General features: G+C 44.1%; 3 protein-coding genes across 6 annotated transcripts; 1 reads left to right on the top strand and 2 right to left on the bottom strand.

Annotated features, from left to right (window-relative positions):
• Positions 1–553: 553 nt before the first annotated feature.
• cabp1a (calcium binding protein 1a) lies at positions 554–6582 on the bottom strand. Of its 2 annotated transcripts, none has more exons than XM_040195453.2 (7): positions 5624–6582; positions 2634–2664; positions 2280–2423; positions 2076–2185; positions 1886–1960; positions 1706–1778; positions 554–1616 (listed from the first exon to the last, which is right to left on the bottom strand). In XM_040195453.2, exons 1-7 carry the CDS (start codon positions 6350–6352, stop codon positions 1591–1593), a joined length of 1188 nt encoding a protein of 395 aa, XP_040051387.2. In that variant the 5' UTR covers positions 6353–6582; the 3' UTR covers positions 554–1590. The 2 variants fall into 2 exon arrangements, with proteins under 2 accessions (XP_040051387.2, XP_077943108.1); XM_078086982.1 differs by lacking the exon at positions 5624–6582 and adding an exon at positions 2774–2972.
• Positions 6583–8008: 1426 nt separating this feature from the next.
• asphd2 (aspartate beta-hydroxylase domain containing 2) lies at positions 8009–13232 on the bottom strand. Of its 3 annotated transcripts, none has more exons than XM_040195455.2 (5): positions 13069–13232; positions 12905–12979; positions 10622–11828; positions 10172–10285; positions 8009–9968 (listed from the first exon to the last, which is right to left on the bottom strand). In XM_040195455.2, exons 3-5 carry the CDS (start codon positions 11484–11486, stop codon positions 9838–9840), a joined length of 1110 nt encoding a protein of 369 aa, XP_040051389.2. In that variant the 5' UTR covers positions 11487–11828; positions 12905–12979; positions 13069–13232; the 3' UTR covers positions 8009–9837. The 3 variants fall into 3 exon arrangements, with proteins under 3 accessions (XP_040051389.2, XP_040051391.2, XP_077943109.1); XM_040195457.2 differs by having other exon boundaries at positions 12909–12979; positions 13069–13216; XM_078086983.1 differs by having other exon boundaries at positions 12909–13225.
• A 1077-nt stretch (positions 13233–14309) lies between these two features.
• Positions 14310–18850, top strand: ggt5a (gamma-glutamyltransferase 5a). Its single transcript, XM_040195452.2, has 12 exons — positions 14310–14808; positions 15143–15270; positions 15351–15446; positions 15682–15868; positions 16001–16161; positions 16386–16532; positions 16764–16894; positions 17099–17283; positions 17515–17606; positions 17962–18068; positions 18234–18344; positions 18429–18850. The coding sequence occupies exons 1-12, from the start codon at positions 14642–14644 to the stop codon at positions 18573–18575; spliced, it is 1659 nt and encodes a 552-aa protein (XP_040051386.2). The 5' UTR covers positions 14310–14641; the 3' UTR covers positions 18576–18850.
• Positions 18851–19635: the final 785 nt, after the last annotated feature.

Below are 19635 nucleotides of genomic sequence, written 5' to 3'. Positions count from 1 at the left end.
TGCACTGATTACTTTAGTGTTATATCATTTTATCTTTTACTGTAGTGTTTGAATAGTGTTAGCTGGAAAAAACAGAGAAATAAAATGACTGCAGTTGTCACAAGGACAATTATGTATATTATGCAATAGCTACTGCCTCCCAAATACATCAAGGTTTCTTTTATGATATGATATGCCTACATTTTATGTTTGCTTTGATGTTTCTTTAGTAATATATGTGACTAATAAATGTTTTGAGCTTGAATAACGAAAGCAAAATGAATCAATGGTCACGCAGGGACACAGCACAGATACTTGCCGTTATTACAATGTGATGATTTGCAGAGTTTTGATTCTACAGGTTAAGATTTGTCCAGCGAGATTTGTATGAATAATATATATCTTAAGTAGGTTTGAACCCAGGACATGCAGTGACAGCACAAATATACTGAGAAGGACCATTTCATATAAGCCTTATATACAGCAGAAACCTTTACAGATTAAGAAGTCTAGCATGCTATTTTAGGTTTTTACCAAAACAAGCTGTTGTAAAAATCACCACGGAAACAGGGGCTCAAATGTAAATATTTTTACCTTCTGGAAATGTTTTATTTACTTGTTTGACAAAAATGCAAATCTCCATACAGAATTTTAACACATTTTCTCTTTGGCATGCATGAACATTGCTTTCGACAACACAGAGGTGTGGAAAGTTACCACAACTACAATCATATTGACACTGACAAACAGTCCAGGTACGACACAATCACATCCACTACAAGTCCTGTTCACATACGTCATTCCTACTGTGTGATCTCAGACGGGGTAGTATGGGTTTTTTAAAAGATCACTTGTTCCAAAAGCTACATTAAACATTCCAAACCGTGAGCACTTACTTACCACCGTGGTATCTTTGAAAAGGCAACAAACAATACCCCTGATCTATTGTAGCGAATAACATACATGAAATGCGTTTCAGAGTTCAATATCAGAGATCTGCTTCGTTGTTGCATGTTTTTGTCTGACAGTGACATTTTTATAGGACTTGCCTTGCACAGTGAGAAACCACAGATGGTCACACAGCCACAATACAGGTGCTATATTGCCACATGTGTTCCTGGTTGGAGCACCGATGTCACACAAATTACATTCCACTTACAATTTCTAATACAACACATACTGTGTGAAAACATAACTTGAACAGTGGACTGATCTTTTACATATTTTCTACAGGAATCCCCTCTCACATCCTGACTTTGTTGCAACATTTTGCAAGACCTATTTTTTCCCCACGTAGAAGATGAGAAGACACACCAGCAATGTATCCGCACAGTTATTTAGTGAGAATTAAAGTGCAAAAACACAAGTTGGACAATCACCAGCTAGGCTACAGCTAATTTGGCCTCAGTTGAACTGGAGACTTTTCAGGAAGAACACTTGAACACTGATTGAAAGTGTGGGGTGACTCCTTGCTCCACAACATTCGAGGAGTTTTAATTCCAGTGTTATTCAGAATCGAATAGCTCAGAGATCTAAGCCTGTCCTCTGTTGTTCTTGGTCAAGTATGGAGAAGGACACAGCTTCACATTCAGAACCGCTCATTTCATGATCTTAGCGAGACATCATTCGAACAAATTCTGTAAAGAGAGAGAAGGATAATGACAGTGAACTTTACAAGAAACCTTAAATAAATAGTTAATAGATTCAGATTTAGATTAGGATTTACCTTCAAAGTCGACAAGGCCGTCACCATTCAGGTCAACATCCCTCAGGATATCTTCTACTTCCTTCAGACCCACCTGTAAAAAATGAGTTGGCAGCACTTACTGGCACGCCACACACATTGTGTATCCATTAATGAATAAATCAGAGACACTTTGTTTTCTCTTTCCGATCCAACTCTTACCTGCTGGCCCAATAATTTCCTCATCGCATCTCGGAGCTCAGATGTGCTTATGGCACCATCTCCATTAGTGTCAAACTGAAAGCAAAAAGCAGGTAAACAACATTAAACATGGAAATGCAATTAGTTAAAATCTCACAAGACCCATTGTTTCGCAGAGCAGCTGGCTGACTTCAAATCCAGACACTCTTACCTCTCTAAACGCGTCTTTCAACTCTTTTATTCCAATCATGTCGGCCGTTTCGGCGAGGAGTTTGGGGCCCATCAACTCTACAAAATCCTCAAAATCAACATGACCTCCCACTTGAGAAAAAGAGATTTCGGGCACAGGATATCAAACCACAATACACAGGATGCAACTATATGCATTAGATTTGAATACAAGGTAAGTCCTTACAGTTCATGTTTATCTGTTGACTCAGTTCAATCAGCTCCATTTCAGTGGGCATGTATCCCATAGTTCTCATACAATTTCCAAGGTCTTTACAGCTGATGAAACCATCCTTGTCCTTGTCAAACTCTTTGAAAGCGTCCCGCAACTCTGTAGAGCAACAACAGGTATATGTTTAGCAGTTTAATTGTTCCTTGGCCCATAAGTATTGAAATTATGGCACCATGTGATGAAATAATTTAATTTTGCATTTATATTTGTTCTTCAAAGCACATTGACAAACTTTTGTTGTTTGATAATAAAAAAAATAGCCTTCACTTGAGTAAAGAGACTGGGAAGATTAAAGAAAAATAAACTTACCATCCATTTCCTCTGGACGCAGCTCTCTGTCCTATTCAGAAAGGACAAGCAAGCGTTGGTCAGTGCAAAACCAAAGTAGCCGTCATGATCACACATCATAACAAACTGCTCGACTGTGTGTGAGCTACATCCAAACATACCGGTGACACCGCTGGGAATCCAATGATGCCCACACTTAAATCAGCCGTTTTCTCCATAACAAGCCTCAGCCTTTTTGTGGAGCTCAACTCAAAGACGCCTGAGAGTGAATCTGTGACCGGCACACTGAAACTATCTCACATCTCCACGACGAAAGCTCCAAGTATAAATAGGCCAATTCCTATGAAACATTACTGGAAACCATAACCCAGTTCACACAAGAATGTGAGGGTTTTTGTTTTTTCCCCAGCGCTTGTTTACAATGAATGCGACCTTTAAAGGGCCGAGAGGGAAGAAGACATATCCCAGAGCCTGAAGAACTGTCTGAGTGGAACCGCATATTGAACACAGACGGCACATGAGCCCGAGGATGCTTGACCAGCCGATCGGACATCTGGCCTCCATCAGTGCTGCAATCTGTCGATTCCGCCACTGTCAGTCCATCGCCCGTCACCTCTTACACAGACGCAGGGCTCATCAGTTTACTCGTGTGCAAAAAACTTCATTACTCTGCGGTTTTTATTGAGACTAAAAAGCAGCAAATATGAACTGGTCAGTGATCTCATACATTTCACTTGCCATTAATACCCTAGACAAAGAGGACTGCGCAGATGGGTTTGAAAGTGAGTAAAATTGAACAGGAGGGTGTTATAAATAAAAAAATTTGCCGTGCCCCACTTTAGAAAAAACATTTCTCTACGAGCTCCTCTGAAACTACAAAATGATGCCTCAGAGTATTAACCGCCCTCAGATAAGTTATACTCCAACATGAGCCACATTACATTACATTATTAGATGTCATAGGCCAGCTTTTAGCCTGCTTCCAGCCTTACTGCTAAGCTATGCTAAGCTATCCGATTGCTGAGCTTTCCGGTTGTAAGAATACGTGTTCCGGTCAGGTTTTTCCTAAGATAGAAGCAGATTTAGAAACAGTAGAATATTACGTTGGAAAGTAATGGAACGGGCCTCTCAACAACTGAGCGGTGATAGTTGTTGTGGCAGCTTGGTAATGATAGTTACTTTACTCAGGAAGACACAGATTTGCAACCGTACGTTGCTCATAAGAACGCAGTTCTGAGTCATGGAAACAATCGACCCCCGATAATGGCTCAGGATACCCTGCCTGGCGCATAGACCAAAGAGGGAAGCGAAATAATGCCTACATTGACAATTCAACATGGTGTCACTGGCCCCAAAGCAAAAGCAACGGGATGACGGCGTGTCGGCTTTCCTGCAGAAAATAAATGCAAGCAGGTGACATTTGCTTCAGGGTCACAGATATTGTGAGGTTATTGCTCTTTCCAGGCCAGTTTGCAAGACCACTTTGAGCTATTTCCTCACCTGTGCTCTCACTCTAATCTCTTAAACTAATTTGTCAGTTTGTGGCCTGCATTTTAATTTGTAAAATGCTAATTATATTCCAGCATGTGCCTTTGCCTTTTCTTGCCTTATCCACCACGCGTCGTCCTCTGCCCTCAGCTGCCAAAGACAAGGTCATTCTGACCTCCACCAGCCACATTGCAACAAAGAGAGACACTGTATTTGTGAAAATTACATTTAGGTGTCTGTATATTTGCCAAGAATCACAGCACAGACAGCCGTGAGATCATATTTTTCTCTTCACGTTAATGAGGATTCTTCGTTCTCTTCGTAAAAGCCTACAACCAATTACCTAATCACCATCCGTTTATTTAAATTCCTTTATTTCCATTCTGTCGAAACAATAAACTCCCCAAAACACCCTCTACTCCAAATGCATCAGTTGAGATAAAATAGCAAAGCATGCACCTCTTCAACTGTGTGTTACATTACTGCCAGTTCTTGAACTCCTGTCGTTAATGTTTTCGCAGAGCTGCTTGCAGGATTATTTGTAGAATAGAATTTCATGCCAGGGTGTTTCTCTCCTCAACAATGGTTGATCTCTGTGTTCCCATTGCCCATCGAGTTTATTTTGAAGGTGGACAGTTTCCTAATTTTGAATCACCTTATACGATTCATGATCAGATTAAAATCCAAATACCATACAAAGCTAAAATAATGTAATGTGTGAGCTGTAAGGATTTGTGTAAAACTAAAACCCGGCAACAGACTTTAGTACGGTAAACCCAAATTATGCTCGTTCACTCCATTTATACAAATGCCAAGTGTATTGAGCAGTTATTTCCCTTTGTGTGGATAGATTTCAGGTTAAAAATAGAGCCTCCGTCACTGCCAGGATTTCAAAGTGCTTCAAACACATCGACACTGCAATGTTCCTCATTGAATGAACAATAAGATCTTTGTCCAAATACACATGAGCACATACGATATTTCCACCTCTCCCAACAAACATCCTGTGCCCTAGCACATCTACTTAAACAACAAAGGCCTGCCTCATTGAGAGGGTATGTAGGAGGTGGTGCTGTATTTACAAATTACATAAGAAATGGATATGTAGAAAACGCTTCCCCGGTCCAATCCGTCCATTAAAGTAATGCTCGCAGGGAGCATCACAGAGCACATTAGCGCTAATTGTAGACAGGACATCGGTTTTGCCAGAAGCCTCACTTAAATCTCTCTGTGCACTTTTGACAACGAAGCACTATTTTTTGTGTATGGCAAGCCAAAGTAAATTTAGTGCATCATATTTTTAGATCCGTGGGCAGTTTGGCCATTATTGTTGTCAATCAAACTGTAGAACATTTGAAAAGAGGCCTTTCCAATTCTATTTGAGATAAATTGGGATTTGGAGTGTCACACTGCATTTCCAGGAGCATCCTTGCACTTCACTAAACCTCTCGACATGAGCTTATCTTCCTAAACAACTGTTGAAATGACTGATCCACTATTCCCCCTGCATGTCAGGACCTTACCTGCCCAAACAGTGAATTGAGGATAGTGCGTGTGTTGACGTCAGACGCCGAGAAAGCAGCACTGGACCTCCGGGAGCGGTGAGAGGACCTACTGGACAGCGGCACCGGGGAGCAGGTGGACGGGGACGGACTGTCGACCTGACCGCCGGTATCAGCCAGACCGACCCCTCTATGGTCCCTCGGCTCACAGAGGGGCGTCCTGTCGTCGTTGCTGTCCGACGGGGACGGCACCCTGGGGACCGGTCGGCCGTGCGTTGGGCAGCGACCGGGATGCTCCGGTGCAGGCGGCTGCGCTGCCAGTGCACGGTCCTCCCGGTTATGCTTCCTGCGGTGGTGGTGCCGGTGCGCGGGCTTGGATGACCTGCAGCCCTCCTTCACGCCTCGGTCCACCTCGCCGTTTGGCTCCGGCGGGTCAGGAACTTGGCTGTGGGGGACGCGCGACTTACCCTTGACCCGAAGGGCTGCGTTGTTACTACTGTCCTGCCCGCCGGCGAGGGACGGGTGGCACAGGGGTCTGCGGGCGCTGACATCGCCCTCGGCGGACCAGAAGGACTCGTCGGCGTTGCTGTTGCTGTGGAGCGCAGCGGGACGGTGGTGGTGCTGGTGCGTATGCGGCTGACTTCTCCGGCTCTCCGCTGCGCGTTCTGGGAGGTGTGTCGGTCGCCTCGCCGCAGAGGAGGATTTCAGCAAGGAGGTCGTGGATTCAGATTTGGGGAAGGAGGCGCTCATTGCTGCGGTTGTGGTCTAGTCGGTCCCGGCGGGTCGCTCATCGACATCGCACGTCGTCTCGCGTCCATCGTCGACCCATGTTAGCGTAGCAGAGCGCGTTAAGTTAAGGCGACATTTCACCACCTGCTTGCTGTGGTGCGGCAGCGCGTCCGGAGCGCGCAGGCAGACGGCGCAGCGGATTGGGGCACAAACGGCGCTGCGGAGCGCGTCACCTTTTCATTGATGTGAATGATGCTCTCCGGCAGCGCGGCAGTGACGTGGCCGCACAGACGGTGTAGTAAAATATCCAGTGGTGGGCAAAACTTTTCCGGGACAAAGAGGGAATAAATGGATACACATCACACCACCCACGTAGATGGAAATGAATATCTAAAATCAAACGATAAAAATGTCCTGGGTGTAGACACAACGTGCATATAATGTCAGACTCGTCCCGAGAAGCTCTATGATGCCGTTTCTAATGTTGTGTTACCACACGGCAGTTGGTTGTTTTTACAGTTTCGTGTGTGTCTTTCTAGTGGAGAAAATATTTATGACAATATAATAATGTACGAATCGAGAGCCTCAAGAGGAAAACCAACGACAACACGACCAGTTATTATAAACGGACATGACTCATGCAACATGATTTTTGACAAAGGGCCTCACGGTTGGGTACAAAGGAGGGATTCACCTGAGGGCCCTTTCCAGATGAACAGATTTTAATTATGTCTCATTAGTGAAGAATATCAATCGTTAATTATAAGATAATTGCCACTCTAAATTATTTAAGCTGACATAAATAAATGGTAAATTGAAGATCGGGCATCATTATTCGTTGTTTGTCAGGGTATTTGATCATGCTGATGTGTCTAAATGTTGCACGGTTGTCCGAATTTGAAGGACACTAATGTCAAATTAAACCAATTTTGAAACCCCATCAGCAACCTCTATACTTGACTTCACCGTACAGTATAAAGCTAATCAGTTAATAAGATACATTTTAGATATTTCATCGAACTCCTGTGCAAATTGCTCAAAGAGTAACACTAATTCAAAATCGTTCTCCCCTCCCACAATTCTATACACACACACAGCTTCACTAACACATGTGGTGCAAAAAGCAAGCCGAGTAGTAATGAAACTACAGTCTGCTTTAATAATTCAAGCTCTGTGACACGGAAAAGAAAAAAAACAGTTATGTGCCCATAAAACATGCAGCTTATGAAAACAAGCCCTAGGAGCGTTTTTTAATTCATTCTGTGTTACTACTGGCACCAACCTCATGTCAACATGGGCTTCCAGCCACCAAAGCTTCGGGCCGACAGACTCAGCAACACGTATGTGCCCTTAGAGAAAGCTTGTTGAGTGAGGGAGGCAGACTTGAGAATCCTTTCTGTTGAGGCAGGTGAAACAGCAAAACATTAACCCGTATTCTTTATGAGCTTCTGAAAAGAGGCAACTCAAGGTATGGGTTTGGTGTATTAGCAATATAACATGCAGAAGATGTTATTCTTCTCAATACTGAACAACTAGCTCCTGCAGCATGTTTTAATCAGTGTAGCAGTTTCATTAGTGAAACGGATGATTCAGCAGAAAGGGATGAACAACATGCTTGCGGTGTGAAGACCAACTCATGTTTAACCTCTTTGCAAAAGAAACATCTCGGACAACAGCTGGTTAAATAAGATACTCAACCATTTATTAAATGTACAGAAATACTGTTCGAAATCCACACAAGAATGCGTTAAAGGACAAATCCTTAATCCTAATGTAAACAAAATGGTTGCTCCATCACTGCATATGTGAAGCGATGCTTTGGGAATGACAGTTTTACTCTTGACAGCACTCTTCATTTTAAACCTAATTATGGACAGCTCAATGTGAGTGTCAGTGTTGGCCGATGTTGTAAACAATATAATTGAATAGATGGACCTGTAAAGCTGTTGAAGGTACATTTTTACATTTTGTGCACATTTATCAATGAAATGCTTTTGAGGAATTAAGGATTGTGGCATTAAAAATGGATACCATATGGGGCTACTAAATAACAGATTGAATATAAATAAAGATATCACAGAACAACAAAGATCATACTTCATTTCAAGCAATTTACAGAATCTACAAATGGAATCCATAAAAATGATTGAAACAGAAGGAAATGTAATCACATAAGCTGCAAATCATGACAACACAATAGTTATAGCATTGAAGACAATCATTGTAACTCATTTCAGACCATTCCGTTTTTTAGTGTTTTTTTCTTTTTACCTCAACCCTATTTACAGAAATACAAACCTCATATCAAATACAACCAAATTACAAGGGTTTAGTAAATTTACCAAAACTCTTCACCTCCAGTATTACAGCACAGGCCGACTCACACACATAAAAATGTGCTTATCTAACCAGGTCTTTGAAAGCAGGATTGATTGTTCAAAGGGGAGCACAATTAACTACCACACTGGCAGGAGTCATGACGCGGATACTAGCAGCGTCTGTAAACATTCATGATCAACATTGGACCTCCGTTATCACATCTATCAACAAAAACAAAACAATACAGTGACATTAGAAATGACTTAAATTAATGAATTATTACCATCTTTAGTCATTATTATCTCAGCGACATTATTACATTAAATTCATTTAGTTTACATACATTTAAATTGAATGCATTTATTTGTAAAACCACTGGGGAACAACAGTTTTATTTTGTTTAATATGTTTGACACCTTTTGGAACATAAAAGGTTATCCAGGACAGCTGCAAATATCCCTCAGCTTTAGCTTAACCCGGGCTGTGATTTGATTCACACAGGCAATGTAATCACTGAAAATATTACACCATTCTGCAAGCAAGAGATTTGTCATTTGTTCAGGAGGAAAAAGTTGGAAAGTGGGTGTTTTTTTTTAATTAAAAATGTGCCTAGGCACTGACAATCAGGTTTTGGTTTGACTCAAAATTAGCATCTTAACTGTGACTGAATATGTTGAGAAATATGAAAAAATTGAATGAATTCTTCTTTTTTTAGCCCTTGGTTTCAAAAATGTGGATTATATGCTAGGAAAAAGTAATACCAACAATACTTCTGAGTTGAAAGAAATGATTTTGCTCCAGAATTGGCCAAAAGTTGAAAAAAAAAATATTGGATGGAAACTGCTAGATGGGCTTTTTTTGTAGTGTTCAGTCACATGATTGTGCAAATGCAAATACATTGAATATTTCAGATTTTGGAAATAGAATAATGACCGTTAAGCTAAAATCTCCCTGCCATTATGTTAACACACATTAATGCAATGGCTGATTTGTATAATTATGTCTCTCGTAGGTTTTGACAAAAGAGGCCCAATGTTTGGTCATCCGCTAAGAAGAGTTATGAAAGATACCGTATGTGACGGAGAAAATGCGGGAGATGTTCTGGAGGCACAAAAAGAGTTGTTCCCCATCAAGACACTTCCCTAAATGGCATACGTGTCTGTTCAGACGTGGTTTCTCACTCACACTTATTTCCCTTCCTTGTCCTCTAAGCGGCCTGGAGTAAAAATGTAGTCCAAGGCTTGTCTCTCTGCAGCGGCCACATTGGGGTGCCAGAGGTCCACCATGAAAACCACTCGAAGGCCGTCCTCTGCGCCGCCTGCACACACACGCAGACACATAGCGAAAAAAACAAAACATGAACCCATTATAATATGATCTTCAGGTAAAAACAATCGGCGTCTTCAAAGGCTCTCAATTGACTTGATATTGGATTAAATAATTTTTAGCTCAATTCTCCTTTAAGGAAATTAAATAAAAAAGGGACGGCATTAAAGATTTATTTTTAATTCCCCTTCTTACCCTCGTGGAAGGCCCTGTGGAGGAAGGAGTCATCAAAAAGCAGACAGCTGCCCTCAGACCAGCATTGTGGCTCTCCGCCAACTACAAGCTCACAGGAAGGGGGCACTCGAAGACCTGCCCGAGAAAAACAAACAAAAAGTTATTCAACTGTCACTATGGTATTGCTGAACTTCCTCCCCGGTGATGTATCCCAGAACAGACCCGTATGATTACAGTATGCGGTTTAAAGCATCATACAAAAGACCGTCTACAACATCAAATGTGAGTATTTAGATCCATTTTAGAGGGGGGCAGTTGGAAGTAGAACCAAAGCTCAGATGCTGGTGCTCCTCCTCTCTACTTAAATATGCCATTTAAAATGTACATAACATCTGCGGTTGGCTGGCCAATAGGACTCAGTCACCACACGGTGCGACGGGTCTCCGCTCACTGTTCAGCTCGCTCTCTCACCCAGGTGACAACGCAGCCGGACATTCGTTGGACCGTAATGCTCAGTGATCAAAGCTCCAGGCGTAAGCACAGAGAAGCAGGCGTTTCCGAACACGTTGTTGGCGATGAAGGTGCGCAGCTGGCCGAGCACCCTCCAGGCCCGCGGACACCTCCTGACATTTAGAACCAGAGGGGTGCCTTGGTTGACCAGGTAGTAGGTCCACCACTGCCCGCGCGGGGTGTTGTTGGCTTTCCATCCTGGTGGCAGGGAGGAGCCGCTGCGGGCCGGAGGTTGGTGGTAGATGCTCTCAAACTCGGCGAGAAGGGCGGGGAAGCTCTGCTCCAGCAGCTCTACGTCGTGTCTCTGTACTTCTCTGGAGAAGAAAGGAGCCGACGGCAGGTCGGGAAGGAAGAAGACCTCTGGCCGCTGGATGGTCGGTCGGCTGTTGAGGTATCGGCCTTGATCGCGGACTCCTTTGTGCACCCTGCCCATACCTGACCAGGTGTAGCGCTTGGCGTAATCCTGCAGGCTGTGATAGAGCCTTTGGTTCAGACTCTCGCCGGCACTGGTGCACCGGAAGCATTCTGACGACTGGCAGAAGGCGAAGCCGTTCTGCTCTTCGAGCATCGATCCGTTCTTCCCTTTCCCCCTACCTCGGCAGTCTGAACTCATGAAGCCCCCCACCACCCCTCCGATTCGGCTGGGCCCAGCCAGATACCTGCCTCGCAGAGGGCTGGAGCCATGCTCCCGGCCCACCCTGTAACAATACCACATGAACAGCAGCAGCACACACATGGCTATCGCAAAGGCACAGATCTCACACTCCCTGATAGACTGCATCCCTCCAGCCACGATCTCCCTCACATTATCTAGTGACCACTCCATCTGGTCTGTGGATTGCTGAATCTTAGGGGCGGCGGGGGGTGGGGTTGTGCTGATGAATGCTTAGCTAACACGTCCGTTCTTGATTGGGATGGCCTTAAACCACACACAAGGCGTAAGTGAGTCTGGGTCTAATGCCGAGCAGCTCTTTTTGGCCCACTGTTTGGTAAACAGTCTGCTGATTTGATCGGACTATCTTGCTCCTCAGTCCTGACATTTCACCAGTCTGCAACGGGGGAAGGTCTCTCCTTGCATGTTTCCAGGCTGTGCGGTATTCATGCTGCTCCTCTTCTCTTTCTTCCAGACAGATGCAGACAGACACCGCGCCTTAGGGTTATCTGTTCCCTGAAAAACAAAGACAGAAAGAGAGAAAAAGGGGTGAGGGTACTGGAACTGACATTAGGGCGATGCTGCAATGGACGCAAAGGACCAAAACTATTTTCTGTCCATGTGTTGGCATCCAGAAGGAGATAAACCCAATGCAGGTATCGTAACAATGTGCTTGGGGTCTGCCAAAAATATCTTGCTCCTCTGAGTTTGAGCGAATTCCCATCCTGTATGCACCACAGAGCACACCTGCTGAAACTCACCCACACAATGTGGACTTCAAAATGACACCCCTCCCTCCCCCACCGGCTTTGAACACAATTTGGAATTCATTCTCTCCTATACTGCCCTGCATGAAAACAATGAGTCATGGGCACATTGGTGCATTTAAGACAAATCTCTCCCTCTTATATATTTTTGGCGAGCCCCGCTTAAAGAAGCGGACCAAACAGTGAGTGATGTAAACCCAAACAGTGTTGATCCACCCACATGTATGACTGGCATTCATAGGTTGCTCAGCATGAGCTGCATTAATGGATCCTCGGGAGGAGGGCGGGGGCGAACTGTAGCCTGGTGTAATTGCAGGCTGTTTAAGTAAAACATAGAAAAAGAAGAAATGACTACTTGATTACGATTACATAACGATAATGGACCGACAGGCCAAGCCCGAAGTGTGCAATGCGTCAACTGGGACCAGATCTCCGCGATGCTTCACACCAAAAATGGTCGGGTAATCCTTTTCCAATAGATCCTCCCCTACATCCTGCCTGACAGCAGCGAGACCCCCCCTCCCTCCCTCCCTCAGTCCCGCTGCTTTGAGGACCACCAAACCCAAACCACGAACCATCCCCGACACACACACACTATCACCCACAGCGTTGTTCCTCCACTGTTTCCATGTTAATGTGGCCGATGGCGCTGCAGCCACCGGGGCCAAGATGCCCAACAAACTGACGGCCCACGTACCGACGAGCTGAAACGTTCAACAAGCCGCGGCAAACAAAGCATATGGAGGAAACCGAGCGTCCCGTTTCCGCGAGTAGCGCTGCGCGGATGTTCGGTGCGTTGTTTGGTGCGTGGGTTTGGATCCATACCTACTCAACAGTGATGCCTGCGGCCAGTGGTGACGAGAGGCGCACAGGTGTTTCTCCGGGCGAAGCTGCGCACCACTGCAGTGCACAAAGCAGACGGATATCACTCGCCAACATGATAGGAAACAGCTCCAGAAGGAAACAAAATGTACAAAAAAAGTCCTAACCGGGACCGACAACCGTCGCACGACAGAGACAAAACGCGGTGCCGACGGGTGGACTACGTGTCTGACTGGGGTGGACGGCAGCGCCAGAGAGGCTTCAGACAATATTGTTGTAAATACCGAGGCTCCGCCAGTGGAAACTACCGAGCACAAAACGAGAGGAATGCGCACACACGTTTCCGGTTAGCCCTTTCAAAATAAATCGCTCATCGTGGAATATTCCTAAGTAGCGATTTAGCAGTAATGTGCCATATGTCAATGTCAACAAATTACTTTACAGCTGTCTGTAGAAAAGGGTGATATTATGAGTATAATTTCGAAGAATACAAAGGAAAACTCACAGTTGGTTGGATATAAAAAGTAACTTCAATACAATTTGGGCCGTGGCATTTTGTTTTACTGTTTTCTGAAAAATAGTTAATTAACAGATAATTAGGAAAATAACTAGCAAATAGTCAATGCATACAACCGTTAGTGGAAGCTGTACTCAAAGCATTCTTTTTTCCTCTTTTTCAGGGGGCCATCATTTTATTTCGAAGAAAATACTGCCTTCTATCCGGCATTATTCTGGTAATCTCTTAAAAGACTTGATTTAATTGTGCGCCTCCCTCTTCCGTGTTACCCATCGACTACTGAGTGATAGAACAGTAAACATCATTTCCCAAGATGCATTGCAGTTTGTCGGCGTTGTCACGTCAGCCACAAAGCCGCATGGTAATAGCTTGGATGCCGCAGACAGTTTTATTACTTCGCACTGAAGCATAACAACTCAAAACAAGTACTGCAGCATAACTTTGATTACAAAATACGGTATGTACAGTAATATTGAAACGAATTAGTGATTAAAGTCCTTTCAATCTATTTTCAATACTCTTTCTTTCCATTTGGCTTTGACCTTTTATCTTTCATTGGACAATTGTCAAAAACAAATGTTTGGAACATTTGGATTAAAGGGAACGACTTTAATCCACTTGCAAGTAGAAATGATTAGTAATTAGAAAGTATGGAGCCAAATTCAGGCCAAAAGCTTTGATCATTTGAAAACAAATATCTGAACGTTTGAGTTTAGGTCTTCAACATTGAAAAATACAACAATGTATTAAAATAAAAATAAGAGGACGAAAAGTATTTTAGGGTTACTATACTTTTTACTTATTTTGTTTTACTTTTATTATATACATCTGAATGTCAAACCTTTAAAATTAACATGTAAACATGTCGTTGACTCATTGTGAAATCAAAAGAGAAAAAAACCTAGAACGTGACAACGATCAGAACCGGAGACGCCACAGCGGAAAGCTCGTTAAACGAGCTGTCAATCAGTCTCCCCCCGTAGCATCTGAACTACCACCAACCGACAAACCTGGATGTTCTCAAGACCTTCCCTCCGCTCCTCCTACACCCCGGGGGGAGAGGTGGAGCCAGCTCCCCCCACCCTGATGAGGCAACGCGTTTAGGTCAGTCAGTAAAGTTTTAGTGTTTCAGATAGAGAGAGAGAGAAAGCGAGAGAGCGAGAGAGAGACATTCCCCGTTGACTTTACGATGAAACCTTGATCTTTTGGAGCTTTCATCGAGCATGGCGGGGTCCAAGAAGAGAGTGTACTGCTGTTGCGCGCTGATGCTGCTCGGCCTGGTCGCTGTGATAGTCTGCGTTGCGGCGTATGCGGGGCGCAAGTGCCCAGAAGGCACTTTCGCAAAGGTCGCAGTGGCCGCAGACTCCGGGAAATGTTCCCAAATTGGACGGTGAGTGGCAATTTGCGCTTCTTCTAAGGCTGCACGAAAATGTCCATGTTGTTCCGGTCAGCAAGGTGTTCTTCATAAGCACCATCCACTGACCAGAACAAGTGGGCGACTTTACGCACAAAATGCTTAAGAATGAAACCCTAATAAAACGATTTAAAAACGCCTCTTAATGAATTTAATAGAAAAAACGTCTCGAGGCCACAATTTCATTCCAGCTAAAATCTATGATAATATTTAATTAACAAAAAAGGCGACCTTACTTTGCAGCTACATGGAATCATTGCGTATTTACTGTAAATGCCATGGATGCGTCAATAAGTGATTCGTCTTTCAGGGACATGATTAGAAAAGGAGGCTCGGCGGTAGATGGCGCCATTGCCGCGCTGCTCTGCACCTCGCTTATAAACCCGCAGAGCATGGGCCTGGGGGGGGGCTCCATATTCACCGTGACGGACAGCTCCGGTAACCGCCTCATCCATTCAGCCCTCTGATACAGCAGCGGAACTAACGAGGGGTCAATTGATAATATGTTTTCTTCAAAGGAAATGTTAAAATCATCAACTCCAGAGAGACCGTGCCAAGACACATAAAACCCGACCTGCTGGAATCGTGCCCCAAGACTTTCCAACTCATTTCAGGTATTTCTCTGGCAGATTCTGAAAAAAGCCGTCTTTTCTTTTTGGGATTCTTTCATTTCGAGCATTTCTTGTTCTTCTCGTCCCGCCTGTTACATAAGATACGCTCGCTTTGGGTACCATGCTGTTGGGGACAGGGACACACCTCAATATTCATTTTTTTTTTGTATCATATACATGCTGGAGGCCCCTGTAATCAAAACGCAAAGTAACTGTTCTTTGCTATCCGTCCGTTCAGGCAGCCAATGGATCGGGGTCCCAGGGGAAATTCGAGGTTACGAAATGGCACACAAGCATTATGGGAAGTTGCCGTGGGCCGCCCTCTTCCAGCCGACCATCCAACTGGCCAGGGAAGGCTTTCCTATTCCTGAGATCCAAGGACGATACATCGCATACATCAACACGAACCAGACCAAAGCACTACGGTACAACCCTCCACCCCTCCCCCACCAGCCCCTCTCCAAAATGAGTCATAACTATGAGGAGCACAAAATCAACATGAACAACATGTGTTGTAGTTCATGCTTTTTTTCCCCCCTTTGTATGTGTCCTTTTAGGGATTTGTACACGGATAAAAATGGAAACTTGATGAAGACTGGTGATATTGTGAAGTTTGAGAAACTGGCCGACACCTTGGAGAAGATTGCAGACCAGGGGGCAGAGGCCTTCTACACTGGAAGTATAGCAGAGGACTTGATCCGTGACATACAGGAGGCAGGTATTGTCAAACCGTTTTCATCATCCTTTTTTCTTTTTCAACCATTTTCTATCTCTTTGCCAAAATGTCGCAAGTTACAAATCATCATTCAATTGGGTGCGCAAATCACCACAGCGACCACTCACAGCCACCGATGCGAGCTGCTTGGACCCGTTAGAAGTCTTGAATATGGGGAGCGGAGATTTATTTTGTTCAGGTCCCTTTGTTTCAATGTTTTTGCACAGGAGGAACTCTCACAGCGCAGGACTTGGTGTCGTACAGAGTCAGGGTGACTGATGCGTGGGTTGTTCCTCTCGGAGAGTACCAGATGTATATACCTCCACCCCCTGCAGGGGGCGTCATCCTCAGCTTCGTCCTTAACCTCTTGAAAGGTCCCTGCTAAACACAAACTGCAGAGCTGCCACTCACCCACACTTTATAATCACATAGTTTGTTCATGTGTGAAACAGAGAAATGCCAAAATAACATTTTCATTCTTTGTTGCAGTAATTTACATAAATTAGGAGAATATGAGGGTTTAATAAAAGAGGAACATCTCAATATTGCACATTCTGGGAAGTGGAATACACTTGGTGAAACTGAACAATTGCTTTTATTTACAGAATACAAGTTGGATTCAAAGTCTTTGATAGGTGAAGAAAAGAATCTACTTTATCATCGTCTTGTGGAAGCCTTTAAGTTTTCCAACGGATTAAAGAAATACATCCGTGATCCAGGATTCAGCTCAGAAGAAGTAAGTTCATCTTCAAGTAATGAAGTCTAGACATGCCTTAAAACCAGCGAGTTGAGTGAAAGTTGCAATCCTTTTCTAAATGACTTTGTTTGACTTGATTTTCTTTAGTTTCTTCTGCAAAGCAACTATCAAATACAATCACAACTTTACCTTTAACAACGTGTGGTCTACCTCATCTTTCTTGATGCTCCGTACTTTTCACAGATTGCCAAGAAACTCACCGAGGACAGTTTTGTCAAGCACATACAGAGCTTGATCAGCAACAGCCAGACTCACGATGCCCACTACTACAACGTCACGCCACATTTGGACAGCATGGGCACCACGCACGTGTCTGTGCTGGCAGAGGATGGATCTGCTGTGTCGGTCACCAGCACCATCAACCACATGTCAGTGTTTGAAGGGGTTCTGCCTCACAGCGAGAAATCGCTGCTGGTTGAAAAGTAGAAGATTAAGATTTAAGAGATTAACAAAGGAGTGGTTTTGTAAAGGGAATTTGAAAAGGAATCTCTTCTCTCCGGGTGTCAAAGTCCTTATGCACATTGTTGGGCAAGGCCCAGTTTCTAGAAGGGCATCTGTTTGATGAGATCCAGTTAATTTAGGGTATTTTCTCTTTACAGATTTGGCTCTAAGGTCATGTCTCCAAGGACTGGGGTCGTCCTCAACAACCAGCTGTCTGACTTCTGTGGGAGAGAAGAGCACATCTTTCCTGGTAACCAGATCAGTATTCCACATTATGCATTATATTTTAGCCAATTAGGGGAAATATACAAAAGATGCAGGCTCTCTTCAGAAACAACTTGGGTAATAAACAGTAAACATCAAACCTGCTCAACATGAGTTAGAATTTCTCATTGTGAGTAGTAGTCCTTTGTTTAACTGTAGAGTTCGGTTTCTGCCCGATGTCAGCTGCTGAATAAAGGTAGATGGTTAAATAAACACCATTATTCTAACTATGAGTCAGCTATCATTCAAAGACACTCATGGTAACTTCCTTCTTCTCACATGGAAGAGTCTGAGTAAAAAGCCGTTTGCTCCGTCAGTCAAGGCTTTTGTTGTGTTGTCAGGGCAGCAGCCTCCATCTAGTATGGCCCCCACTGTGCTGAAGTCCAATTCAAAGATGCTGGTGATCGGATCGACTGGTGGGAACATGATCACGGCAGGGATGGTGTCGGTGAGTGTCCCGGGCCAATAACGCTGAGGACCATTGAGATAAATTACTGCCGTCACTGGTGTCAGAACACATTCTTTCTTGTCACCATAATGCCCATAATCAATTCTGCACTCATCACTTTTCCATGTGACAGCCTGCAATCTATCGTTCTGTTTCCCCTTCCAGACCCTCATGAACCGCCTTTGGTTAGGCAAGAGCCTCAAGGAGGCGATCGCTGCGCCGGTTGTCTACGTCAACGGTCAAAACATATTATCCTTTGAGCCCAATTTTGATGAGGTAACTAAATTAAATACATTTATTCGCTGAAATAAACGCTTGATATTTTCTCCACCTGAGTCTCCTTATCTCCTTGTTCCCCAGAACGTGATCAAGGCTCTGGCGGCTCTCGGACACACGCAAAAAACTATAAGTCGTTTCTACAACGTGGTCAATGCTGTGGAGAGGGAGGACGGCTGCATCTGTGCCGTGTCTGATGCCAGGAAACTGGGCGAAGCGGCGGGTTACTGAGACCCAGAGCTGGTGCCGTTCCTTTTCAGCAGGAGGGCCTTAAGGTTACAGCGACCTTCCGAAGGCACAAAAGCGACGACAAATCATGTTACGTGTTTGTAACGAATCGCAGAATAACTGTCGTCTTTGGCTGAACACCGTTACATGAACCCTTTGCCTCTCAACAGAACTGGCTGCAGCAGTGACATGCAGGATTTTAAAGAAAGAACTGTGATATAATGAGTTTTTGTTTGTACACATATTCAGTAACAATAAATACTGGTGGCAATCTATACCAACGACAATTCATGGTGTTAAATGAATAACGCACAAGGCAAGTTACTCACATCTGGCACTTTAATCTCTTGAACCTGAGATCATGGTCGTTTATCTCTGTGAATCCATGCTTATTTATTTTATTCCCAACAATCTGTGACATCTCTTAGCTGGTTTTCATACATTATTCTCATTTTTGTGCCGCGGGATGCAGCAGCTGTGGCAATCAGATGAAATAGTGAATCATACAAACATATACGATAGAAATCTAGTGAGATTACGTTTGTGAAAAGAAAAAAAAGTATTTTATTGTACTTTAAAATCCTGGGAAATCAATCCACACCGAAGGAAACATTTCCGATAATAAGATCTGTTGCCCTATCACGTGGCATTAACACCTCAGGGGGTGTGACAGTCTCACTGTGCCATGACCTTATGGGACCCCCCCAGTTGCAAATGTCACATTAGCATGACGAAGCAGAAACAAAAGGTTGCCTGGAGAGGACCACGGGTACGTCCTCATGCGATGACCACCCGGCCGTTCCCTGGCAAAGGTTGGCGGCTCGGGCGTGACCCTGACGGCACGCAGCCGTACAGATGATCCACTGCCTCACAAACAAGAACAGCACGGCCCAGCTGATTTACTTTATTGCTCTATTTGGGGAATAATCAGTGAGAATAAATGTTTCCGTCAGTGGCTGCATGTTCTGCTCTGGATCCAGACGTTGCAACAGTTACAAAACAAATCCAGACATCACTTTTCAGTTGGGATTGGTCCTTTAATTGGCAGTCAGTAGTTTGCATG

The sequence above is a fragment of the Gasterosteus aculeatus genome, chromosome 13 (assembly GCF_964276395.1).
Source record: "Gasterosteus aculeatus chromosome 13, fGasAcu3.hap1.1, whole genome shotgun sequence".
Lineage (NCBI taxonomy): Eukaryota > Metazoa > Chordata > Actinopteri > Perciformes > Gasterosteidae > Gasterosteus > Gasterosteus aculeatus.
The sequence above is the reverse complement of the archived record's forward strand: the minus strand, read 5'-3'. Positions and strand labels throughout refer to the sequence as shown.